Source organism: Sceloporus occidentalis, unplaced genomic scaffold (assembly GCF_023333645.1).
Source record: "Sceloporus occidentalis isolate IW3139 unplaced genomic scaffold, rSceOcc1.0.p SCAF_2, whole genome shotgun sequence".
NCBI lineage: Eukaryota > Metazoa > Chordata > Lepidosauria > Squamata > Phrynosomatidae > Sceloporus > Sceloporus occidentalis.
Window position 1 is genome coordinate 184,439,232 of NW_028316982.1, and position 27,669 is coordinate 184,466,900.

Genomic DNA, 27,669 nt, shown 5'->3' on the forward strand with positions numbered 1-27,669 from the left:
TTAGCAAAACACATATTTAAGAGCTGCTGTTATTCATAAAACATGTGCTACATTTATATTTAAATATTAGTAGCTAAAGTGCATAAGCTCAATTTCAGTTCTAGATCTAAATCATTTCCCCAGCTACTGTACACATGAGAGCCACAGAAACCCACTGAACAAGTCACACTCTCAGCCTCAAGATAGCAATGACAAACCCCTTCTTGAAGAAACTTGACAGGAAAACCCTGTGATAGATTTAGGGTCACCAAAGTCAGAAATGGCTTGAAGGCACACAACAACAAAAATAATTATATACATATTTAAAAATACAAGATTAGATCATTGTTCTACTACATTTAAATAATATAGTACAATATGGCTCACTTCCAATGAGAAATCACAGCACTATTTGTGACAATATTGTGGTCCTCCTATTTTTAGAATATAACACTCCATAGAAAGCCTGTTTAATCTGTATTTTATGTAAAACGCACAGGACCTTTATAAGACATATATACAAAAATTAATAACTTAGTTGGAATGTGTACCCACTTTTTCTTCAGACTAGCATTTGGCAAAACTGAAGTGCTAACCTTCCATTTCCTAGAGTTTATTATTCAATTTTCTGTGTTTTAATACTGCATTCCAAATTCGGCAGACAAGACCACCACTGTATGAAGGGAAAATAATAATAATTTTAGTTTCAAAATCTATTGGAAAGCATCTGCTTCCAGAATTATGGAATATTTTTCTTACCGAAGTCTTAGCAGTCTTAAATCATCCTTTGTAATAAGGTTTAGAACATCACTGAGTGTATAATCCTCTTGAACAAACTGAAAAACAAATTATTTCAGCCTTTTAAAATATGAGCCAGTCATAGTTGATAAAATCTGAGAGTTTTTCATCTATTTAATCTTACCCTGTCAATTGCTTCTGAATTAGCTCTTTGTTCTTTCAACCACTCAATAAGTTCTTCATCTACATTATAGTCAAGAGGAGAGGAGGCTGGCTTAATTTCTGAAACAATTCAGACACATTTAGTAAATAATTACATTATAAAGAACCACACTGCCCAAACATCCTGTTTGGTGTATTCAGAAGAAATAGAACTGAAGGCATATTACTATCACTTCAACATACACAAGTAAATGTACAGTACCTTTCATTTCCATACCTACCAGTGGTTTTCAACTGTAGCTGAAGGAGATGCAAATGCTGATTTTTTTGTTCCAGTGTTTGCTGTAAGAGCACCTGATATTCTGTCTCCTTTTTAACCAGATTTTCCAGTAGTCTGTACAATAAAACACAAGTCAGAGTTGAATTTGACTCACTTTTCCCTCCATAAAATATATAATGGTGATACAGGTTGAGTTTCCCATACACATAGTCTGAAGGTAATTTTGTACATAAAACAAAGTAAAGGTATGAGGGGAAATTGCCAGGGACCCTGTTTCTGTCGTAATGGAGATCTCTCACAGGAAGGTTGGGACCATCAGCTAGCTGCTTCCTGAACAATGAAGGATCCCCTTAAATGAGGGTTGGGGTGTGTTGCACCAGAATTCAGTGTATAGTGTTGTAACTGTGGTGTTTATGCATAAGTAAAGACTATACCAATTGTTCAGCATTTCTATCTCACCCTGGCTTGCCTAGAATTTTATGGATGATTTTTTTTACTTCTTAAGCTTCCTGCTACAATAGTAACTAGGAACCAAATTGCAGGCTGTCAGCCCAACACAAAGGTGGAAACTGACTTCAGACATTGTTGAACTGCAACTCTCAGCATTCTTCACCATTGGCTATGCTAGTGAAGACTGCTGGAAATTGCCATTCAATAACATTGGGAAGGCTGTACAATTCTCATCCTGTTACAGCAATTTCAAAACACTGATGGCTAAAAGAAAAGCTTGTGCAATCAAAGACATATCCTAAGTGGGCAGATTCTACTGTTTCACCCATTTAGTTTGATGTTCTTCCCTTGCCCTGGCAACTATCAAGTCTTGGGAGGGTAAATGATGCTGTTGCATCTTTTGGGGAGGACAGATGCAATTCAGATTATGAAAAAGCAACTAGTCTTAGTTGAGAAGGGGGAAGAAACAAGTGTGTGCTCACAGGTGTAGTACTGTACACTCTCCCTCACAGCACCAGTGACATCTCCCAGAGATTGACAGCTGTGGTGGAGATAAGTTTTAGATGGGGCACAAAAGGTTGGAGAACAGGACTATTTGCTACCCCACTGTGCCCCCTTCAAAAAGAGGTACAGTAGAGTCTTGGTAAACCGTCCTTTGGTTATCTGACATTCTGGATTATCCAACGTCCCATGCTTCTTCATGAGTCCCTCTCCTCGCCTCCTCCTTCCCTCTTTCTTCCTTCCTTCCTAAGAGTCTTTGTTGGGGTGACGAAAGGTCCAGGAAGGATAGGGCGGGCGGACTCCTCCTCCTCTCTGGGGAGCTTTGCTGATCCTGAGGCGTCCTTCCAGGGATGCCTCAGGTCTGGCAAACCTCCTCAGAGAGGAGAAGGGCTCATGGGCTGACTCCTCTTCCTCCCTGCCTGGCTATGCCAGACCTGAGGCATCTCTGGGAGGATGCCTCAGGTCTGGCAAACCACCTCAGAGAGGAAAAGGGGTCACGGGCCGTCTCCGACTCCTCCCTGCCGGGCTTTGCTTTCCCTGCTTCTCTTTCCCTCAAAGGGCTCCAAAGAGCCCTTTGGGAGAAAAGGAAGTCCCCCCCCCCACAGAAGCCGCTGCAGAGGAAGCAGGAGGTAAGCAGGGAGGGAGGGAGGGAAGGAGACAGGAGGGAACAAGGGAGGGAAGGGAGGAAGAAAGAAGGAGGAGGGGAGGCAAGGGACTTTTGTCCCCAATGGCAGCGCGGGTGCATGCACGCCGTCATTCAAGACAAAATGACCCTGTGGATTATCCAACATTTTTGGGTAGCTGACTATCAGTCGGCCCTGTTTATGTAGAATAATCAAGACTACTGTACATGTGTGACATACCACACACCACACTCCAACATGACGCAAACCCAGAATCTGCCTGTATTGTACTGTAAGGGCATGCTTTGGAGCATCTGGAGGCCCTTGTAATATATAAAGAAATCTCTGGACTGAAACACCTAGTGCCGGGTTTGTGCTATGTGCACCTGTTCTCTCTGATGTGTCCAATCCTAAGGCTACAAGAAGGGAGAAAAGGAAAGTCTATATTGCTGCAATGCGAGATGTGCAGTCATTTCTTTATCCATGGATTCTTCATACACAACCATTCATGGCTTTAAAATATTAAAACACAGTGGGACCTCGGTATCTGTAGACTTGCCATCTGCTGTTTTAAGCATTTGCAGATGGCATTCCCCCGTTGTCCCCAATGGAGGTGTGGCCACTTGCATATATGTTCCATAAAACAAACCTTAATTTTGACATTTTATATAAGGGACACCATTTCACTATGCCATTGTATTTAATGGGACTTGAGCACTCACGGATTTTGTTATCCATGGTGGTCCTGGAAGCAAACCCTGATGCCAAGGACCCACTGTAAAGATTCGGAAAAGCAGAAGAAATAATGTGAATAGCAAATCAACACTGTATAAAGAAGCTGACTTGATGGGAAAAAACAACAAAACAAACAGCCACTGTGTTTGGTGGTTGTGTAACTCTAGCCCCTGAGCAGTGGAGGCTCACCTGACTGCAGCATATACACCACAAAGATAGTCAGGAAAACTGGTAAATGGCATTTCAAGCACACTTAAACTGCACATGGACAAATTGGAGGTGAGCTCATTACCTGTTAGTTTCCTGCTTAAGCTTGCTTAATTGCAAGCTGAGCTGCTGTTGAGTATCAAGAGGTGCAGAAGAAGGGAGTATGCATGCTCCAGATGCTACAACTGGTTCGTCATTTCTTTTTTGCTCTGCTTGTTGGTAATTGTCCTCTACTTCATCTGCATCTTTATCAACTCCTTCAGTTTCTGATGCTGGTTCAAAGTGAGCTCGAAGTTCTGCACAAAATAAAAGAATCTTAAAGCAAATTCTTTTACTATTACGTATAAATCTTGCATCAAATCAACCTTTTTTCTTGGTACCTATAGCTATATATTTTAAAATATCTAGCATGGTATAGTGGTTTGAGTATTGGATGATGACTTTGGAGATCAAGGTTCAAATTCTCGCTGAGCCATGAAACCCACTGGGTGACATTTGGCAAGTCCCACCCTCTCAGCCTCAAAGGATGGAAGTGGCAAAAAACCTGCCAAGAAAATCCTGTGTTGCCTTAGATTCGCCGTAAGTCGGAAACAACTTGTAGGAACACAACAATAACAATAACCATAACAATAAATTATTTCTTAAACAGCTGCTACACACTTTTCAAACAATACAGATGGTTAAGAGAGAATTAAAAATTGGATCAGATCTGAGTGCTATATTAGAATCAGTGTTTAAAGAAACCACTCATCCGATGTTGTGATAAAGCAGGTAATCTAAAGTTATAGCAGCTGGGACCTGGAGAAAGGAGTGGCCTTTTCTCCAACATAAAAAAGTATTGAGTAATCTGATTGTAGAGACTGAATGGTATGAAGTTTATTCCACTGCTATAGTCACCTGAACAGACGAAGGAAGAGAGTTGCTAGTTTAAAAATACACTCAGTGTTCCATTTATACATGACAGTAAGCAGCATACTAGAGCAAGATATAAACATCTACACATATTTTAAAGCTAAAAAAGCCAGGCAAGCAGTCTTATCAGGTTTCAGCATGTTAAGAGTAGTTTACTGGCATAAGTTTGACTTCTGGAATGAAACTTCTGCTCCAGTAGTTGCCTGGTTCACCAACATAATAACTACTGTCAGAGGCATTCTGGGGTGGGCTTTAACCTGCATGAAAACTGGGTACATAGATTTCACAGTGGTGTCACCATTCTTTTCACCCAGCCCAGGCACAATATGCTCAGACTTAAAACTTTTGTCAGAGCATCTAAGGACTGTTTACTTTCAGGAATATACTTCCTACTTACCAGTATCAGTCACTACTTCCTCTAAGGGTACATAAACAATCCTGTTCTTTGTCTCAGGACTGACTGACTGATCCAGAGAGATGCAAAATAATTACTTACATCCAGTGCAGGCTGATTGGAAGAGGATAAGGCCATAATTATAAAGAAATGCAGCAAACAGTCTCCTCTGTGGATAGGTACTTCAGGCTCACATAACACTTCTAAAAAAGTTTTTAATCTCCTTTTACATAGTATACTAGCAGTTCTCTCTAACACAAGTGTGCATTATCACATTGGTCCATTCATACTTAATTGTTTGTTACTTTGCTTGGGCTTACCTGGAATAAGAATAGTGACAGCAGCTTGAACAGCACGTCGTATTATATTATCCATAGCAAACATCCAATGAGGCCTGATCAAATGGTTCCTTAGTACTTTGTTCACCTATAAGGACAAAGCAAAATAAAATCATTTGTTTTAACTATCAACTTGCCATCCAGAAAAGAAATATAGATAAATGCCTGTTTACAGTCAACACATACATTTCAATTGGATCAACTGCCATTTCCTGAAACTGTGGTTATATTAGAATAGGACTACAACTAACTTTATGATCATGTATTGTAAGGAAAAAGATGTTTTGCTTTGTAAAAATTCAGTCTTTTCTATTGGAATGAACATGTTTCTAGAGCATCACCAATGTCCATGGTGCTTTATAGGATAGTAAGTGAAAAAGAGGATGCTGCACTGAGGAGTTTATATGCTGAGATCCTGCATTGAGATGGGGCATTGAAGTTTCACCCAGGTGGGACTATGCCATGGACCTTTCTGAAGGTCCTCTGTAGTTATCCAACTATCTATAGAGACATATCTGGACGATCCTCTGTTGTTTCTTCTACACACACTTTCTCTCTCCTGGCCACAGCATGGCCATGTTGGGGGCAGGACACAGGAAAGTGAGTTTTGAGGAAGTGATTACAGAAGAGATATATATCAAAAAGCCCTGCCCATGGTGAACATTAACAGGACCTCTGGAAACACTGAGTAGGATTTATAGGAATTAGAGCCTAACAACAGATGGACACCACAAGTTCCCCACTCCTGGTCTACATTTTAGCTAATATACTATGGTTTTTTACTTGAAGAATTTCCAAGTTTGCAAATGTTCAACCAGATTACTGAGCCTTTTACTGAAGTATCTCAATTTCATAGGCATTAGTTTGATTATTTCCAACTACATTACAGGAAAAGCAAATGGAGTTACTAGAATGCTCTATTTATAGTAGAAGTATATAAGAACTGAAGTCTTCATTTTCTTTAAGCCTACCAGTTAATATTGTGCTTTGTTACACAGTACTGATGAGACTTGTTTTTGCAATAAAATGTCTTGCGGATTTGTTTTTGTTCATTCTGCCTTGCATCTTTGATCTTCCGCAAGGCATTGGCAGGCAGCAGCCGCTACATGATATTCCACTGTTTATTTTTTCTTTCCCTTCTCCTTCTATTAGCATACTGGCATTCCCTGCTTAAATAACAGCAGGTCATGTAAAACACTCACTGGGGATTACCACTAGCTGGCCCAAGGAACTATATAGCCATGAATCTAGTTTATAAGAGCAGAACATTTGTCTTTCCAACATTTTAAATATACGTTGATATAACATACAGCATCTTGAAATCCAAACAACACTAGATGAATCTGGTTGATAGAAGTACTGTCAAAGTCTAGATCAATTTTCAGTTTGGATATTGTTGATGCCATAACTCTGTGTTCAGGAGAGCGTATGAAATCTCTCAGAATCCCAATTATCTGCTTGATGTGAGCAACTGAAAGATGCAGTTCTTCAGAACTCTGGGGGGAAAAACAAATATTCAAAATGAAAGAAACCCAACAACCCTCACATCAGCAAACCATAAATTCCATGGATCTAAATGGATAGCATGGTGAAGTAGTTTGAGTGTTGGATTATGAGTCTGAAGGCAAGGATTCAAATTCCTACTCTGCCATAAAAACCCACTGGGTGACCTTGGGCCAGTTGCTAAAGGTAACACCCGCAAACAAATCTTGCCAAGAAAACCCCATGTTAGGTTTGCCTTAGGGTCACCATAAACTGGAAGTATCTTGAAGGCACACAGCAAAACAACAACAACATTCTGTTTCAGCTATTTAGTTAAACACACTCATCCCTCCACATTTTCTGGGGTTAGGGGTACAGGACCCTTGTGAACATGGAAAGACAGCAAATAACAAAAACACTCTGTTTTTACCGGAGAAAACACCTCTCTAGGAATCTCTAGGTTCTCCAGTTCAACTGTGTGGTCAACATCTGCCAGACATTGAACATAGAATTGCGCTGGAGGAGCTACAAATGCTTAGTGGAGTGTTCTTTAGGAAACTTTAGTTCAGGTCCTTCAGTGCAATTTTTGGTTAAAGTTGACCATAGAGTTGTGCTGGAGGACCTAGATATTCCTAGAGAGAACATATTTATAAAATCCATGAATAATCAAATTCACAAAAGTCAAAGCCACAAATGTGGAGGGACAAGTGTGTAAATTTAGTTTACACATCCATAACTGTACCATATTCCTGATTGCTACTGAGTCACAACTGTAACCCTATTACCTTGACTGTACCCCCGCCCCACAGGCAACAGGTGTATGGAAAGAAGAAGGTCCATTGTGCCAGTGACTGGCACATAGGTAAATGACATTTCCATCAGGTTTGGGGGCAGGGTTTGGGTCAGAAGCTGATACAAAATACTGGCTGACACCCTTATTTCTTTAGCAGGCAACCAGTAAAACCTGAATCACACCATTATGACAACAATGTTTGACCTGTTTGAAACAAAACTTTGTGTGGAACTATGTCCAAAATATGACTTTATTTGTTTCTTTTTATGCATATGTATGTAAATGTACATGCATGCACAGACAGTACTGGGGCCACTAGGATGCTGCAAGAAGGATTAAAACATAGATTGGAATATTAAAGAAGCCTGTTGGAAATAATCACTTCCTGGACATGTCAGGCCAGGGAAATCTCACCAGCATTGATTTCTACTCTTAAATGAGCAGCATCTTTATACTCCCCCAAGATTCTTGATGCATTCCAGGCTATGAGTGAAAGTGCGGGTGACAGTAGGACTGCACTGCTCAGAAGACTTAGTTCCACACAGAGACCAAACCCATCTGAGCACATGAGATGGTGGGAAGCTTGGTGCTGATATTAACAATGCTAATTTGTAGTTGCAAGGAAGATGCTTGGCATTATTCTGGGAGCTGACTGATTTTCTTTCTTTTAACATTTTTAATCCACTGGAAGAGTTCTGCATATTTTGTTTTCTCTACTTGCTTCAGGTTATCAGGTTCCACACATAAATTTCTAGCAATAATTCAAAGTAATTCCAAATTGTTTGAAAATATATATTTTGATGAGTCTTAAAACAAGGTTCAATACTGGCTTCCTATTAATTGGAGTTAAGTTTCAGAGTTTGCCATGGAAACATGTCCATTCTCATGTCAGAAACGCTGCTTTTCTTCTTGTTGCATCCCTTCAAGCTGCTTCCAACTAATGTTGCTCCTAAGATGAACCTATTATGGGTTTTCTTGGCAAGATTTGTTCAAAGGAGGTTTGCCTTTGCCTTCCTGTGAGGCTGAGAGAGTGTGAGTTACCCAAGACCACTCAGTGGGTTTCCATGGCCAAGTGGGCATTTGAACCCTGGTCTCCAGAGCCACAGTCCTATGCTCAAACCACAACACTACACTGACATACTTAAATCTGGTTAGCCTTAACTAGGTTCACCATTTAATCCTGACAGAGTTGAAAAGCCAGTTAGTATCAAGTACAATTAAGGTGGAATACAGAATGTGTTCATAATAGGAATGGGTTTCTGTGGTTGCTGCCCCAAGCAGAGACAAACAGGAGCACCAGCTGTAGCACTTAAGTACAGAGAAGTCTAAGATAAACACCCCTCAATTAATATGTAGCATACTAGGCTCAATATATGTTACACTGTGAATATATGCACTACAAAGTTACTGCAGTTTGATACAGAAGTCAGGTTGATGTTTTAAAAATGTTTTAATCCTGGTATTGTTTTAAATTGGTTTTGAATTGCCGATTGCCTTGGGAATCCTTGTGGCCTGGGAGGTGAGACAGAAATACAACAAATAAATAAATATGTTGTGTACAGAGGGACTTTTTTTCCAACTTTGTCATCAACCATTCTGGGATTAAAAGGGGGGGCAGAATCTAGCAGCTTCTTTAAAAAACATACAGTACATCTAAAGAAATGCACTGAAATCCACAAAACTGCATGCTGAAAAATCAGTCGTAAAGGCGGTTCTAGATTCCTTTTTCTTACACACACACCATTTTCTTTTTTATGCTGTAAACACTCCAGGCTCCATAAGGACAGGGCAGGGCAGCACAGGACAGATGGGCCAGGAGACTACTGTTCTTGTTGCTGCAGTCTATAGTGTTTGTTAGTTTATAAAATATCTGTCTGTCTGTCTTCCATTCTGGAAGACTCATTTGCCATTTTGTCAGTTAATGTTATCAACAACAGATGGCAGTCTTCCATTAGGCATGTCACAACTACTTTGATTCATGGATTAAATCAGTTAGGAAAAGAACAGGCAGAATAGAAGCTAAATGCAACACTAATGCAATCAGGCTCCAAGACTGAGCTTCAACTAAAGTGGTAGAATTAATTTCAATTTCTTTGGTGTAGGTCATATTGCTCATGATGCTTTCCTACATAAATGCTCCTGAAAGCCACTTTAAAAGCATCCCAGATGGCAGAATTCTGAGGTGCTGGCAAGCAGGGTTTTGCAGAATGACATGAAATGACTGCTAGTGAAGAACAGTGCAGAGAGCAGAAGAAGGAATCTGTCATCACACCCTCACAAGGAGGCTGGTCACACCATCCTGCAGCATCCTGCTCACCAGTGCCACTGAACTCCATTGCTTGGTTCAGTAAACTGGCTTTTAAAGAAGCAGGATTGTGGCCATGCCTAAACCAAACATCTTTTCTGAGTATTGTAAAATGAAAGCGTGCAGTTTACAATGCGGTTTGGTCCTACTGGCTGTAGAGACTGCTGTGCCAAAACCACAGAAAGCCTTGACTATTATAACAGTTGTTATGGATTAAAAACCAACGTTTACATAAGTCTCTTGTCTCCTTTTAATTTTACATAACAACAAGTATCCAGAGAAAATGCTTGAGAACAACAGCAGGATGACATATCGACAGGGAGCAGTGGCAGCAATAACAACAAAGAAGAAGGTTGTCATCCACACTCCTCCAGTTGGTAATCACACAAGACATCTCTCCTGCTCTAGCTGCATTTAGGGACCTCATATCCTGTGTTTGCCATGATCCTTTTTAATTAATTCTATCAGATATTGACTTCTTCCTGCTTCTTGTACAGCCACTGACAGAAAGCAATCAGCATTGGGAATGGAAACAGCCTGTTAATATTAGACATTTATTGTATGCAAGTGCTGCTTTCTTTTATAACAGACCCCATTCCTTATGGCAATTTTCAGCAAGACTGAAAAGAGAAGGAATATAAAATTATTTTGATTTCCAGCCATTCTACTTGATTTTTTTGTCTCACACTAAAACTACTTGCATAGTCCCCTGTGGCTCATATCCTTCTTTACAAATATATTTTTTTGCCTTCTTTATTACTTTTGAAATAACTCGAAATCTATTTGAATGGCTACAAACAACACAGCTTTACATGATCATGTTTGTGTTTATGGTTGGAGACCTCAAGGCTCTATCATCAGAGTATATGTGTGTAAAAGGGGGGAAATAAGGAGAGGCACTTCCTCTTTATCTTTAAATTGCATTTCCTTGGGAGAACCACATGCTATCTCAAAAGGTGGCCATCCTTCCTCATTTAGCCTGTACAAAGGCATTTTATGTATATGGTATATGATTTAAAAGCAGAATTCCCTCCTCATCTTGTGATGGTGGAGCCATCTGAAACACTGATAGGCTTTCAGTGTCTTGAAAATGCATTTCCCCCAAATCAGGCATGGGGGGAGGCTCTTGGTTCTACCAGTTTTCACGCTGTTAGGCAATTATTCCCATTTCCCTTCTAAATCAGGTCTGGAAGTTCAGTGGCCTATGGGCCACATACAGCCTTTGGAGAGCCCTCATGTGGTTTTTGGCACCCTCTAGACCTTAACTTACACCCACATCTCCCCAGATCAAAAGGAAATTGACTGAAAAAAGCACTACTTTGGCACAAAAACAGTTTGGGAGCACAGTTTCCCCCCTAAACCCTATTTCTGGGATCCATACTATTAAATGGCCAAGAATAAAATTCAAAAATGAGCAGAGGGACCCAAACATGACTTCTGGTTGAGGATAATGGAATGTATGAAGCCTGTGATGAGCCAGGGGGATGTGAATATGGCCCTCAGACCCGCTGCATGTTCCCAGCCCATTTCTAAATATTTTATATACTGCATATTCTATTATCTTTATTATAAACTACCATATAATGTTTTTTTTTTCAAACAAGAAAATAATCTTAGAATAGTATCACCTGGGCTACACAATCCTGCAAATTGGAAGCAACTTGATTCTGCTCTTCCTTGAGAATTTTGTAGAGAATTGCACGACGTTCACTGTCTTTTCGTAGCAAGAAAAGGCCGGAATCTTTTTCCTCAAGGGAAGGGGAAGCGCTTCGTTCATCTGAAACTGAACTGTCATCAGGAATGCTAGAACAGAAAGTGGCAAAACCATTAGAATCTACAAACCATCAAATGATCTTAACAACGGCCCAAAACACACTGCAGAAATAATCCAGTTTCAGACCACTTTAACTGCTCTGGCTCAATGCTAGGTAATTTTGGGAACTGTAGTTTTGTGAGCCATTTAGCCTTCTCTTTCAGAGAGCCGTGGTGCCACAATAAACTACAATTCCCAAGACTGTAGCCAGGGCAGTTAAAATGGTCTCAACCCTGATTAATTCTGCAGTGTGTTTTGGACCAAGGATATGACTAGAAATAATGCAATTTTAAAGTAATTTTAAACATTATTTTAAATAAAAGAACCAGATCTGTGGCAGACCACAATGAAAACCAGCCACCCAAGTGTTACACTACGCAGCAGACACTAAGTCAGCTATAAACTCAACTTTAGTATTAAGACACATGAATGTCAAACACAATCACTGGAAGATTTCACAATGCCTGTTCTTCATTTGTTGCTGTTTGTTTTAGATGTGTTCAAGTCAACTCTGATTAGGTGACCCTATTACAGGGTTTTCTTGGCAAGTCTGCTATTGCCTGCCTCTGAGGCTGAGAGAGTATGACCTTCCAAAGGTTATACAATGAGTTTCCATAGCTGAGCAAACCCTGGTCTACTAGATCTAATCTGCACTGAAGAATTAATGCAGTTTTGACAATGCTTTAACTGCCATGGCTTAATGCTATAAAATTCTGGTATTTGTAGTTTTGTGAGATATTTACACTTCTCTGTTAGAGAGCTTTGGTGCCTCACAAAACTACAAATACCAGAGCATTAAGCCATGATGGTTAAAGGATGTCAAACTGCATTATTTCTGCAGTTCAGATTGGACACTAATCCAACACTCAAACTACTACATACTTCTGGCTCTCTTTCTTTATTCATAGGATCACTTATTTTAACAAGACTTCCTTTATAATGACTCTTGCTTTTAGGGGCCTATAGGAACAATGACATCACAATTAACTGTCCCTTATATTACACACTGCACAATGAATTTAGCTTTTTAAACATGACCATTAAGTGTAAGCACAATAGGTTTTTAGTCATATACAGTATCTAGGTAAGTAATTCTGCATAGGTCAGGTTTTACCTTAGCAAGTGAGAGATGGCATTCCTGGTTTGGATGTCTGATACAGAGCGCTTTGCCTTTTCAAAGAGCATGTCATGCTGCATATCAGAGTCTGGGGAGACAGAGCCATGTTCACTGCTGCTGCTGCCAGCCTGCTCCCCTTGGACTGGCAGAGGGAGAGATGTGCTACGGTTATAATCTGAGACACAAGATATAAAAAGAAAAATGAATAAGCAAGTCCTCTCATTTTTAAGCAAATAAATTATAATAAACACTGAACAAATAGCATTACTATCAACTAAAATGAAAATGGGGGAAATGGTGTCTTGTGTGTGTGAATGTGAAATTCTTCTCAAACACAAACCTAAAGAGGATTTAACCTTGCTAGTGCATCCACCTAGGAAGTGAGCTAAAGCAGACACTGCATCTAGTTCCCAGTCATTGAAAGAATTTCTTTCTGATAAGCAACCTCCTCTTGTAACTTTGCTTGTTCCAGCACATCAATTTGTATAAGATTTCTGGTCTCGGGAAGGCAAATCAGTCCTTGCACAGAAGTCATTGTGGTAGTGTTTATTGTTTATTTTTTGCTTTTATGTGTGTGTGTGTGTGTGTGTGTGTGTACCTTCAAGTTGCTGGTCAACTTATGACCTATGAATTTCATGGGGTTTTCTTGGACAAGGAATACTCAGAGGTGGTTTTTCCTATATCCTACAGCACCTGGTATTCGTTAATCATTTCCCATCTAAATACTAACCAGGGCTGACCCTGCTTAGTTTCCACAAGCGGATGCGATCTGATGCCTTTAGAGTATTTGGTACACAGCCTGATTTGCTTTACTGAGTTTTCAATGTAGGTTAATGAGGGTGGGGTTTTTTTTAGAGGTGAATAACTTGTGATTCTCTATTATAGTTGTTGTGACTCCCATCCCTCACCTCTGGCTAGCCTAACTAAGTCTGATGGTAACCTGAGTTTAATTACCATCTGGAGGGCCACAGGTTGCCCACCCCTATTGTAAGTATTCTCCAGTAAAAATTCCTTTCTTTGGAACATCTGAGCCCCAGTTTTCTCATTACTTGATTGTTGAAAGAACAAGACTCTCATTTCTACCATTTTCTTATTTCTTGACTTGGGTACATTAGCATTAGCCTAAACATTCAGGTATTTTTTGTAGCATGTAGATTTCTCGGAAAGCTTAGAGTCCATTTTGTGGATTTCTTGGCATAAGCATCCAGAATTACAGAGAAGAATAATTATTAAAATCTCTTTACATAATCTTTAGTTATGTTGTAAATATTTAGCCTGATAACTCCTTACCTGAGGGCTTGAATGCAATTTTGTTTTTCTTGCCTTTGTTCACCTGTTTCAAGAATGGGTCTTTAAGTAAATCTGATGCTGTGACCCGCTTATTTGGATCAGGTTCAAAGCAGAGCAAAATTAAAGCTTTTGCTTCAGCTGATAATGATTCAGGAATTTCAGGGTGAATTTTGAACATTCCTACCTGCAAGGAATGAGAAAAGTCTACATTATATGACCAAGAAAAGTTAATTTGAAGATGAATTGCTCCACTGTGCAATAATGTAATATAACACCTCACAACTAAAGCTACACATCCACAGTATTGTTTTAGTGCTCTTACAACAGGACTGGGCATGCTCAGTAGATTAAAAAGTAATTCTGGGACACACCTGCCTCTGCTTGAAATTACAAGTGACATTTCAGTTATTTCCATTCATGCTTTAAATTTATTTTTGGATGTTTTGGGATGGAGTGGTTCTGAAAACAACATTCAGGGAACATATTGGTCAATAATGCCTAGTCCATTTTGGGGGGCGGGGGCAGAATATAGCATTTTCCCCAATCATCTTTTCTTGATACTGATTGTTGGTGGAGTCATTGGTGGTCCAGGGGTCTTAAAGATCCATGTGGCCCATAGGCTCCACAATTCCAAGTCCTTAGAATTATCAAGTGGAGGGAGGACAGAGGAAGAGATTTCTTGGATGCTGCAGCTATTACTATATCTGACTGCAGTTGTGTAGCTTCCAGTTTTTTGTTGGTGTTTCCCATATCTTCATTCACTAACAACCAGGACAAAACATAGCTCACATATTGTTGCTAGAAATATTAATTTCCCCCAGCCACTGTGAGAATTGCAAGCTAATTTCAAAGGAAATAGGGAACAGGGCAAATGGTTGGCAGCAAATAATACCACAGTCCCTGCTAATAAAAAAAAATCCTTGCATTCCAACCCTGTGAGCCCTGGTTTCACTAGCACATGGCAAATATAGCTGAAACTAGAGTAGACTATGTTTAGCAAGTCATGCTATTATTACATTACAAAAGTTCACATTTAAACGTTTTCAGAAGTTTCTACTCTTTTTAGTCCTTTTTGTTGTTTTACTTGATGTTTTTGCAGTGCAATGCTTTATTGTGACTGGTATGTTAACAGTATTTCAAAGTGTACTTACATAAGCTGATTATATATTTTTAATTATAATTAAGCACTTCAATCACAGTAACTTATTAAGACTCTGAATGTTCCTGCTCTGTCTTGGCTACGATTTCACAGATTCCGAAGTAAAGTTTGCATAAGTATGCTGAAGCATAACTTCTTTCATGCATTCTACTCTGTCTACAAAAACAGCTACACAAAATGCCCATAGGAAAACAAGCAGAGTAGTCCTGAAACTAAAGCTGATTGGTGGACTCTAATAAATGTGAAACAGGTGCAAACAGCCTGCCAAAAGAATCAAGCATTTTGATTAGCATTAAGTCAGCTTGGAGTATTATACATCTACAAGAGCAATTTTGCTTTCAACAATTAACAAAAAGTCTGCTGGTTTTGTTAACTGAAGCAAAAATGATGACCAACAGAAGTGTCTGAGTCACAATACCAGCTATTATTAGTTCATTAACTGTTTCTAAGCCAAAAATTTTAATGTACATCCAGATCACCATCTTCACTGGGCAGGGGTTTTACTTTCTGCAGTATAGGAAAAGCATAAAGTTACACTTGGTTAACAACTTTACATTCCCACCCACACTGGAAAAAGAAAAGGGCAATCTGTGATAGGTGGCAAAGGTGTTAATAGCGTTAGTTCACCAATACTACACAGCTGTCCTTATCACCAGCATTGTTTAAACATCTATGTATATAGAGCAGCTGGCTGAGATTATTCCAGGTTTGGGAGCATCCTTATGATGCTCAGATCTCATACATTTCAGGTACCAAACATCTGTGTGACGAAGTCTCTGCTCACAATCAGTGCATAAAAGCTGTGGTCAGGGAGACAAGGGCAAAGAAACTGAAAAACTGAGATGATCCTTTTGGGATCTCCTGCAATCTGTCAGAATACAGATTTGATAGAATTGTTACCCCATCAGGATAGAGATATAGTGGCCTGTTACAGACAGGCCAAAATAAAGCTGCTTCGAGTCACTTTGGAGGTATGGTATTTCAATGATGCATGCATCCTAAGAGTCCAAAAGCCACACAGAAGCCACGCTCCAGTCCTAAGGACTGGAGTGCAGCTTTGGTGTGGCTTTTGGACTCTTAGGACTCATGCATCATTGAAATACCATACCTCCAAAGTGACTCGAAGCAGCTTTATTTTGGCCTGTCTGTAACAGGCCAGTGCTACTTTTTTAAAAAGCTCATTGCTGTTGTGTTTTCCACACTGGTGCAGTGGGGTCAGGGATTGCAAGCTGATTCTATGGGACTTTTTAAAAATAACAGCAGGAACTATGACATCCCCTACCACTACCATCTCTTGGACTCCTCTGTTCTCTCCAAGGTCACTTGCAATCCCTTCAGTAGCTATGAGACTTTCCCAGCAACAATGGATTGTTATCTGCTACCCCTGTTGCAATCAAAGGATTTGCAGGTAGCTTGGTCATAAGTGGATCAAATCCATTAATGTTACAAAAGGAAACACTTCCTGCATTTTTTGGACTCTCCTTGAAGATGTTGCCATGGGAACTGTCAAAATGACGGTGTGCTTCAGAAAGTACCACTACACCACTGACTTTCCATCTGCTTCATGTGTTCCATAGACTGAGGAGATTTTGCAAGATTAATTCATGCTTTTTTAACCACCAGTACTGAGTTATCATAACTTGATCAATTTTGATCTCTCCATGAAGACAGTTTGGAAGTTGTATTGCAGTATGACCCCAATGAGCTCAAAGTGATGTGTGTGACTGTCCTCCACCCTATTTTATACTCTCAAAAGCCAAGGTTAAAGGGAGAGTGGCAGCCCAAGGCCTCCAAGTAAACATGGCCCAATATGAACTTTGTTCTCTCAAGTTCCTGTTCCAACAGTCCATTCTTTATTGTACCACACTGGCATAGATTTCCTGTACACCTTCAGACTCAATTCAAGCTGCTTGGCCTTTACTGTTAAGGCAGTTAACACCTTTGGCCTGATGCTTCTTAGAGAGTGCATTTCCTTCTACTGCTCCTTCACACCAATTTTGGTTCTTATCAGGGCCTATATTTGGGGGCCAACTCCATGGGAAGCAGGAACAGTGGCAGACAGAAGCAGAGTCTTTATACCAGTTGGTTCAAGATTGTGGGATAATCTCTTCATGGAGGCATACAACTACTGTACCTTTCTTTGAGAGTCTTTCAGAAACATAGAAATCAACCCTTAAATGCCTGCTTCATCCTGCTGTCTAGGTAAAACATCCCTTTCTATGACTTCTCCCAAAATGAAGATGTGCATGGTTTTAAAACTCTTTTAACCTTGTGTGCTTAAAAATACCCTGATTAAATAATTTAACATGTTTTTAATCTTTGAATTATTTTATAGTTATTATTTTAAACTGTTTTGTTGTTGTTGCTGCTGCTGCTGCTTGTACATGCCCCTGAGAGCCCATGATACAGGCTAGGACATAAATATTTTAATTATTGCATAAAACATATCTCTTCCACCTAGCTTTTGCTATTGGCTAGAAGGTGGATCGCACAAACCAATCATCTGACTCAATATAAGGCAGCCAAATCCACATGGTCAATAACAGGTTGGATTAGAGTTTGTAATGACAGGGATATGGGGTACACAGCTGGTACATGCTTAACCTACATACATTAAAACACCCAATTCAGGCATATCATTTAATTAGGCTACTGAAATGGATTATGGCCAGTGGCATCGCTGGGGCGGGGGTTGCAAGTGTACAGACCACACCACCTGACACACAAGAAGAGGGGTGCCACCTGGTGGGGCCCTCCTCCCACTGCGGGGTGTGCAGTGCTGCTGCTGACACTTCTTTGCTGCCATGATTCTCTCCCTGAGGAGGAAACCAAGGCAGCAGAAGAGGAGGGATGAGTCCATCCCTCTTAGTGTCGCCTCTATGTGGCTCCTTCCTCATGAGGATGCCCGGCAAAAGTGAAGGAGGGGAGAGCTTGGCTTCACTGCCACACAACTTCCTTGTAACAAGGGAGCTGCAAGGAGGCAAAGGAGGGGCGAACCTCCCTCCTCTCCCCTCCCCTCCCTTATGTCTGGATGGGCAGGTGGGTATGTCTGGGTGGGCATATGGGTAGCCCAGCAAGCCAGTGGCGAAGGCCACTTCCAGCAGCCCTCCCCCCCTGCACTGGGTGACCCCAAGCTTAAGGACACTACTTATTATGGCCATGAAGTTTCTTTTCAAGAGTTTTTGTTCATTTGGCTAAGAACTTACTTTGAACATAGCTGCTTGTGGTTCCCCCAATTCATGAAATGGAGGCTTCCCTGTTGCCATTTCAATGATCGTGCAACCCAATGACCAAATATCAGCTGGTGCACCATAGCCTCGAGGCCCTTTATCAATAATCTCTGGAGCCATATACTGCAAAGTACCTAAAATCAGGAAAGAAACAATGGGTAAATGAGTTACCTTTCCCCCCTCACTGAACCTGTCTGATTTTTCATTATGTGTTTTGTAGTACACCATTAACTATGCAGATGGACTTAACAGATGGATAAGTGCCAATGCCACTAACTCACAGCTGCTAGACTGCATTTCATCACAATTTTTCTGGATGGCTGCCTCTGCTTATGCAATGGGTTTCAAAAGGAAGACAATCCATTTAGTTTATTTAACTAGACTGAAAAGATCACCCTTGAATATATGTTCCATGTTTTGTTTTGTTTTTACACATGAAGGTTAGATTGTATAGATAGAAGGCTGGATATGAACTAGTGGTAACAGATTTAGTGGTATAACCAACTAATAAATAACTAGCTACTAACTGTGTAAATAGTATTAAATTAACAAGGAAAAAATATTATACAAATATCATGATTTAATAGGGAGCTACCAGTGGAGTCCCAACCTATTTGTTAACTAGTTTGTAGGAGCATAATATTGAATGCCTCAGTTAAAAAACTGAGATGCATGCATGAAGTTTATTTCTTACTTATATATAATACCATTTATTTGATTACTGTTGGCATAAGGGTACCATACTAGACTGTGTCTTACAGACTGTGTCTTGGGCTGGGCATGTCATAGAAGATACTCTCTCGCAGATGTGTGCATAAGATCTGGAGTGGCTAAAACATATTGTGGACTATACATACCCAGTTCCTCATTAATTTCAAAATACATTGAATATTGCTGATATGCTTGACACTAGCATCTTGAATTGTCCACGAGTCACTTTTTATTTGTTTGGAGCCTAAGAAGAGGACCGCAGCAAACAAATGAGCCCTTTGAAAAACCCAGTTTGTTTGTTTGTTTGTTTACATATCACCTTTCTCCCAAGCCGGGACCCAGGGTGGCTTCCATAATAACAAATTTAAAATGTTTACCAAAAAAATTAAAAACCAATTTAAAAACACCACATTAAAACAGTATAAAACTGATTAAAATCATACAAAAGTTAAAAACAGATAAAACATATATCTATATTAAAAATCTACCTGCTTAAATATTAAAAGCTTGCTGAAATAAAAATGTTTTTTGCTTGCCAGCAAAAGGAAAGCAGGGAAAGAGCCAGCCTAGCTTCCCACGGAAGGGAGTTCTAGAAGTTGGAAGCAGCCCATGTCCTCACCTGTGATGGCGGTGGAACCAAGAGAAAGCCTTCACTTTATGATATTAAAGTTCTGGTGGGTTCATATGGGAAAATATAACCTTTCAAATGGATGAAGCATGCAGTGACAACCAGGATGAACCCACCTCCACAAAAGATCTTTCTCTCTCTCTCCCTCTCTCCATCTTTGTCTCTTTCATATACACACAAACCACAATAAATTTTAGCATATTGTTTGTTTATGCTAAACTGATCTGACAAATCACACATTATTTTCAAGAGGCCTATAAAGTTCAACCTTATTTTTAATATGGTAGAAAGCAGGGACAATATCCCCCAACATTTCACAAAAGAAAACCAGAACATGTATGGCCAAGCAACATTTGGGAAAGTGGGATGGCAGGAAATGAACCAGAGTCTTCCTGCCAAAGTAGGAGGTTGGAAGGTATGTGTGTCTAAAGTCTACTTGTACAAGCCTGGCCTGCAGCAGAAATAATCAATTCCAGGACACCACAAAGAGCTAAATGAGGCAGTTCTGGCATCATGTTGCTATCCTTGCAGACAAAACACTCCCATTAGTCCTAGGTCATTTTTTAGAACTGAGAAAATAATAAAACAGATTCCATTAATAATTTTTTATCATGGTAACCTTTTTTAAGTTCCTTTTTCCTTTTACCTGTAAATGTCTCTGTACATGGATTGACTCCTGCAAGGCGTTTGGAAGTCCCAAAATCAGAGATTTTCACTACTCCACTGTATGTGTTCACTAAAACATTGTCTCCCTAAAGAAAAAATGAAGAGGAAAATGCAGTTATACAAATTATCATAAATTCTGCCAAGATTTGTCGGGATTTTGCGTGGTTTATATTTTTTAATAGTTATTAGCAGGGAATCTATTAAGCCACCATGAAAGAGGTAATTTGCATAATGAGATGATGAAATACCCTTTGTATTTGTGTATCAAATATAATAAACTTGTGTAACAAAGTACAGACATATTCACCTTTATGTCTCTATGTACAATCTGGTTCTCATGGAGATATTTTAGGCCCTCCAGGATCTGCTTGGTGTAAAACTTAATTGTGGGTTCTTTCATTGGCCCCCACTTTGATCTTAGGAGTGCAGAAAGACTTCCTGTGTTTGGACAAAAAAAGGAAAAAAAGTACAACATTACTCTGTCCAATTTATCTGGACCTCTTTAAAAAGAATATCTTGTTCCATAAATACTTTCAGAGTGGGAATCAGTAAATGCCCAGATGTTGGAGTGCAAGTCCCATCAGCCTTAGATAGCATAGCTAATTATACTGTAAGGAATAATATGAGATACAGTTAGGGTTGCCATTCATCAGGACCTCCAAACCGGGACAAATGTAGGACAAAATTTTCAAATGTAGGACACATTTTTTTGTGTCCTGCATTTGAATAGGAGCCTCTGAGGCTGCGGGGAGAGACTCCTCCCCTTCAGGGAGGCTTTCCCTGCAGGCCTTGGCCCAAGCTGCGAGGGAAAGCCTCCCTTAGCTTGCCATATCTCGCCTGGGGGTGGGGGCAATCCCGGGGGTGGGGCCAAACCGGGGCGGGACTGTGCGGACCCGCCCCAAACCGGGAAAGTCCTGCCCCCAGGCGGGATATGGCAAGCCTAGATACAGTCCAATGACATGGGGGAACATGATTCCCACCCCAGATACAGGGCTACTATTTATGCTGTAAGGTTGCAGTCTGTGATTGAAGATACAAGCTTACATAAACACTTCTGAGTAAATAGGTATAGAATTGTACTGAATTCTTTACCAAAATTCCTGTATTTCATATTTCTCAGATATAGGCTATAGGATTATATCACAGAATTGTGTGTACACCCCTAAAAAGATAATTCTAAACACTAATGATAGATTAAAGCAGTCAGCACTCTGTCAATCTAATAAGAGTTCCCATTTTGTTCATCTGCACTGATCACTGTGTCTCTCCAGGATTTCAGGAAATAAATCTTTTGCAATTCTACCAGGAATTCCCAGGGACTGAAACTAGGACGTTTGACATGCCAAAGAGATAAACTATCATTAAGGCTGCATCTACACTGCAGAATTAATGCAGTTGACACCACTTTAACTGCCATGGCTCAATGCTATGGAATTCTGAGATTTGTAGTTTTGTAAGATATATATCCTTCTCTGTAAGAGAGCTCTGGTACCATAACAAACTACAAGTCCCAGGATTCAATAAAGTGATGTCAAACTACATTAATTCTGCAATGTGGCAGCAGCTTGAGGTATGACTCCACCTACAGGCACAAATTATTTTAAACATACTCTATGTGTTTCTTTTTTGTTTTGTTTAATATTTGCAAAAATGGATTGGTCCAAATCCCTAGTCATAGTTTCTGATATCATATTCCTGAAGATAGAGTTAATTAATTTCTTTAAATCAAAACTGAAATGAAGACAGAATTATTAATAAAACCTGCCAAATATACTTTTTAATACAAGGTCACTTTGAGTTAAGACTAAAGGTTTCATCACAGTTTGAATTCTTTGAAAAAAAATTCAATATATCATGCATATCTTCCCTCAAACAAATTAGCTTCATTAAAATGTTTTAGGTCTGTAACCTTCTAATCTGATCTCTCTGTTGCACTTCTTCTCTAGGTCGCCTAAACCTAAAATGGCAACCTCTATTTTTCTCTCTGGCATCCCTTTTTGCCTATAGCTCCCTACTATTGGAATGACCTTCCACATAACCTCTGGCTCTAAGGAGAGACTTATATTCAAGTGCCACTCATTAAGACACATCTGTTCATTTCAGCTTTCTTCAATAAACTTCTCCTCTCTCTTCTTTTCTTTCCCCGCCCCTCCATGCAATGTGTGTGTTGTTGTGAAATTCAGACTTAAAAGTGTCAAAATGTGGAATGTACTTTTGTTTTTAATTTTGCCTTGCAATTTTATGCTCTTTTAAAATAATTATGATTGCAAGAATGGCATGTGAGCATGGAGGTGAGAATGAGCATTTTCATCACAGGCAGTTCTCTTCAAAGAATTAACATGAGCCCAGTTGGAAATGGAAGTCTATAGGATTGCCTCCTCCCATATAATCTATCCTGTATGCTCAGGTCCTCTGGCAGACATTTACTCCAGTCAGCCAGGACTGGGTTGGCAACTGTCAGTCAGAGGACTTTTTCTTCAGCCACCCCTAGACTGTGGAATGACCTGCTGGAAGAAATTTGACAGCTGAATACACTGTCTGAATTTAAAGCAGCATTACAGACCAGTCTCTTCCGGCAGGTTTATCATGATGATTTTTAAATTGTAAATTTTAAATGTTGAATTTTAGATGTAGATTATTTTAATATGTATACATTTATTGTCCTTTAAATTGATGTGTATTTTAACAAATGTTTTAACTGATGTTGTTTGTTAATTGTTGTTGTCACCCACCTCGATCCATGGGGAGAGATGGGTATGAAATAACAACAATAACAACAGTTGTTGTTGTTGTTATTGTCTGAGTATTAACGTCTAACACCATGATCAAATTATTGGATCCATCTATACTGTAGAAATAATGCTATTTGACACCATTAAGTTCAGTAGCTCCATCCAAAAAATCCTAGGATTTGTAGTTTTACAGGTCTTTAGCCTTCTCGGCCAAAGAGTTCTGTGCCTCACAAAACTACAAATCCCAGGATTCTGCAAGATGGAGCTATAGCAGTTAAAGTGGTGTCAAACTGCATTATTTCTAGAGGGCAGATGCACCCACTGAAACATGTAAAAATAGTATTCATGTGAGACTAGTTACACCTGGCTGTGAATACACAACTCTTGATTCAATAAATAGTATTTGCATGAATTCTCGCATCTGGATTATGTGCATATTGATTTTAAGTAGATGTCTGAAATAGTGTACAGATTCTTGAGAGGTGAACCATCCTCCCTGACTCCTAGAGAATAACATAAAGTCATGCCAGTATAATACAAACCTCCTGGGACCTGTTCCATGAAGATTTTAATGTATCCGTCTTCTGAAACAGAACCAAGGTACTGAACAATGTTTCGATGCTTTAGATATTTGTGCAGAGCAATTTCTTCATGTAGTGGCTGAGAATACCTATCATAAACATATAAAATGATAAGCAGATGAAACTCAGAAGAAAACCTACTGCTCTACAATCTCTGTGGCTGCATATGTTTGGAATAATGTTACTGGATGGCCATGCACTAAAACTACCGGATTTATGTAAATGTTGACTGACCATTCAGCAATTGATTCAATTAATTAACTAGTTGTGACTGGCAAGTATATATAGGCTTTAGCTTTTTTTTTTTTTTTTTGGGGGGGGGGGGTTGTTACTTGAAGTAAAAAAGCTCCATCTTCCCTTAATTCTCCTTCCTCTTCAAACCATTGAAGAGAACACCACAAGTGTTGTCAGAAGCATACCAAGCATTTTGGGGGAAGCACTTTCCCATTTCCAACATCACAAGTAGTTTGAATAAATTTATTGGAAACCGCATTTCCTTAAACTGAGCCCAAAATGTACTGCCTCAGTGTGCTACAGAGCTATGGAGGAGTAAAATAACTCAAGGTAATGGTATCTAATACCATATAAGTGAAATGCACTAGAAATGTGATGAAGTAAGAAGGATCACACACAAGTGTCCAAAGTTACATAGTCCTCCTGTCCCAAAGTCTAGAATGGTTACTCACTCTGCCAGACATACCTGGAGAGGATATACTATCAAGACTCACCTGCTGTCTCTCTCAGGTATTTCTTTGATGGCTATTCGGACCTGATTGCTAAGATCTCTTCCAGCATAAACTATTCCATAGGTTCCTTTGCCTAACAGCACTCTGTCTCCATTTTCATCATAATCATATTCATACTGAAAGCAGAAAGGAGAAAGGGACAAACCAGTGCATCAAATTCATCTTTCAGAAACAAAGAACACTGTCAAAGCATAAAGTAGACTTTAACATATGCTATTAGTTTGTTTTTGTTTTGTTTTTAATTTCCTTTCATTTCCTTGAGGTGATAAATCTGCCAAAAACAATATTTTTGTCTGATAAAAACAATAGGCAGTTATACACAGTCTGACAGAATCAATGCAACAAACTGTGTTCATTTTTACACTACATAAGCAGCTGTCCATAATAACCATATAGAATATAAGTGGAATAATTTGCAAGGTATATATTATCTAGTAGCTGAAGGGGATCTTTGACTGAGTGTAGAATATAGAATTGGACCAAGTATGATAAAACAAAAGCTGTTATAAATGGGCATAGAAGATTTTTAAAACTACCTGGTATATGATGATAGCACATTCCAAAACACAGATACTATATAGAAAGCTGCATCATTTCATAGAATGCACGATGTTGTTTGTCACAATCTTATTTCTCAATATGGTTCTCTGTTTTTCTGTACCTTTATGTGAGTTGTGAAAACCAGGCACCTGTAAGTATCTCTCACTTCTGTGCAAATCTACTGTCAGTATGTCCTTGAAATTTTCCCCACTTCATTTTGAAAGTGACTGCCAAGCTCTCTGTTTTCATACAGAGTATACCAGGGGACACTTTGTATATCCTAACATGACCTCCTTGCCAAATTAGTTCACCTATCAAACAGTTTCATTTTTCATGCTTCAGCACTTCACACTTCATAGCATTAAACTGCTATGTGATATGTGCTATTACCCAAATGACAAACTAGGTAATTTTCCCCCCAGCACACCCACATTTTATGGCTATAAAAATGTGGATAACAGTGGCTTGACAGCAACTGGTTTTACTAAACAGTAATGCAAATATTATTTTAGCACATTTCTAAACAGATCAAACTTCTGCTTGTTTATGCAGAAGTCCCACTGTGTTCAATGGAACTTACTTTCAGATAAACGTTCATAGGACATCATTCTGATTATATGTAAAATAGCAGAAGATAACATTTCTGGCCAATGGCCAATTCCACAGTCTGTGTATTATGATTTAACAGCCTGTGTATTATGACACTTGTCTTCTAATTTTTAAAGAAGCAAAAATATTAATATTTTACACTATACCAGGCCCTTTTAGCAAACTTCATTTGGAGTAAAGAAGCAGAATACAATGATCTTTTAAATGACCTTGGATAAAGCATGACTGCTTTTCTGAAGTTCATGAGATACCCTGTTTGGAATTCAACCACAGCTGTTGAAACGTAGGAGCTTTGTTGACATCTGCATCTAGAGTGCAGACATACAAGTATGCCAACTAAATCCCACTTGGTGATGAGAAACCATAACACAGTGTAATGTCCTCTAATTTTTGCTAAGCATGACTTCTGTTGCTAGATTTCAGTTACCATCCAGTTCTCAGTGATACTTTAATCAAAGTACAAGAAGCAATTAAGGCATTTCAAACACTGTGGCTTTCCCCTCTAAACAAACCTATGTTAGCCTTGCAATATATGTTTGGAAGTTAATGAGCATATGAATATAAGGTTCTTTGAATCAGAAATAGCTTTTATTGGGCAGAAGGGGCACTGAAGAGCTCTACTGCATGTCTAGTTTAATTTGTCTGTGACATTTTTTCTATTTATTTTATCCTTTAGGCTTTTATATAAAAAATAACTAGGGATATGTTTACTTCATTTTCACACAAAAGAGCAACAAATTTTAAAAGATTTCCCCTTGCTGGAGATGACTGTGAGAGTTTCTAATCATTTTTCAATTATATTTTACATTTTGATACTTTATTTTTTAAATAAAAAAACCACTTTTATTTGCAAAAGGCAATGCTTTTTCTAGAAAATTTGTTTTACATCAACACACATTTCACAAGCAAACTCCTCAAATCTCCCGTCCCATCCTAAACCCCCCTGAAAGTGGTTAGCTACTTTTTCAATGGAGCATCTTGATGCATCTAACAATCTTCTCTCCTGTGTTTGATGCTTAAGTACTAAATATTAGAGCAGCAATAGAGAACATGTGTGTCCCTCCAGATGTTGTGGGATTCCAAACCATATCTTCTCTAGCCAGCATGAGAAATAGTCCTCCAAACCTGTACTAAAGATTCTTGTTGTTATTGTTGTGTACCTTCAAGTCATTTCTGATTATGTTGACCATAAAGTGAACCTATCATGGGGTTTTCTTGGTATGTTTCTTCAAAGGGGGTTTACCACTGCCATCCTCTGAGGCTGAGTGAGTGCGAATTGCCCAAGGTCACCATCTGAGTTTACATGAGTGAGTAAGGATTCGAACCTTAGTTTTCAGAGTCATGGGCCTGAACAGATGGGCCAAATGAAATGGCTTCTGGCTGCTTTGGAGGTGTGCTGTTTAAATGATGCATGCCTCCAACGCAGCTAGAAGCCACACTGGAGCAAAAAGGAGCTGGGATATTCCAACTCCTGGTGGTGCTGGTCGGCCCTTGCATCCATGGCCCACCTTAGGAGTGGGCCATGCAGATAGAGGGGTTCCAACCTGCTTCCGGCTGGAGCAGCCTCAGACTGCTCTTTTGTGCCTGTCTGTTCCACCCCATACTTCAACACTTAAAGCATTACACCATGCTGGTCCTCAAGCACTAAAGCTGGGGAATTATTATTCAGAGCATGGAATCAATATCTAAGGAGGGAAAAATCCCACTGTGGAGACATTTTTGTGGAATAAGTGGAAGAACAGGTAAGGTCCACTTAACAGAAGATTTTTTTTAAGCGGCTACACTTTCATTAACTGATTCAGTGGATCTAGTTAGGACTAGCAACTAGTTTTAGGCCATAAATTACAGGTTAACTTACCTACAAATAAACATACCATCAATCTTTAACTAATATTGTGTACATTGTACTGTACTGGACAAAATGAAATGTGTAGTTGTATTTTGTATG

The 27,669-nt window shown here is 39.4% G+C and overlaps 1 protein-coding gene across 1 annotated transcript in view; it reads right to left on the reverse strand.

Annotated features, from left to right (window-relative positions):
• Window positions 1–734: 734 nt before the first annotated feature.
• MAP3K15 (mitogen-activated protein kinase kinase kinase 15) overlaps window positions 735–27,669 on the reverse strand; it is an 89,275-nt gene continuing 62,340 nt past the window's right edge. The window contains exons 16-29 of the mRNA XM_089511706.1: window positions 24,555–24,688; window positions 23,788–23,915; window positions 20,821–20,951; window positions 20,494–20,599; window positions 18,485–18,642; window positions 14,120–14,303; window positions 12,827–13,004; window positions 11,528–11,702; window positions 6,630–6,815; window positions 5,302–5,407; window positions 3,761–3,971; window positions 1,161–1,273; window positions 902–999; window positions 735–815 (exon numbers count right to left, since the gene is read on the reverse strand). Of these exons, the coding sequence (XP_089367832.1) occupies window positions 735–815; window positions 902–999; window positions 1,161–1,273; window positions 3,761–3,971; window positions 5,302–5,407; window positions 6,630–6,815; window positions 11,528–11,702; window positions 12,827–13,004; window positions 14,120–14,303; window positions 18,485–18,642; window positions 20,494–20,599; window positions 20,821–20,951; window positions 23,788–23,915; window positions 24,555–24,688 (1,989 nt within the window). The remainder of the gene's footprint in view (window positions 816–901; window positions 1,000–1,160; window positions 1,274–3,760; window positions 3,972–5,301; window positions 5,408–6,629; window positions 6,816–11,527; window positions 11,703–12,826; window positions 13,005–14,119; window positions 14,304–18,484; window positions 18,643–20,493; window positions 20,600–20,820; window positions 20,952–23,787; window positions 23,916–24,554; window positions 24,689–27,669) is intronic.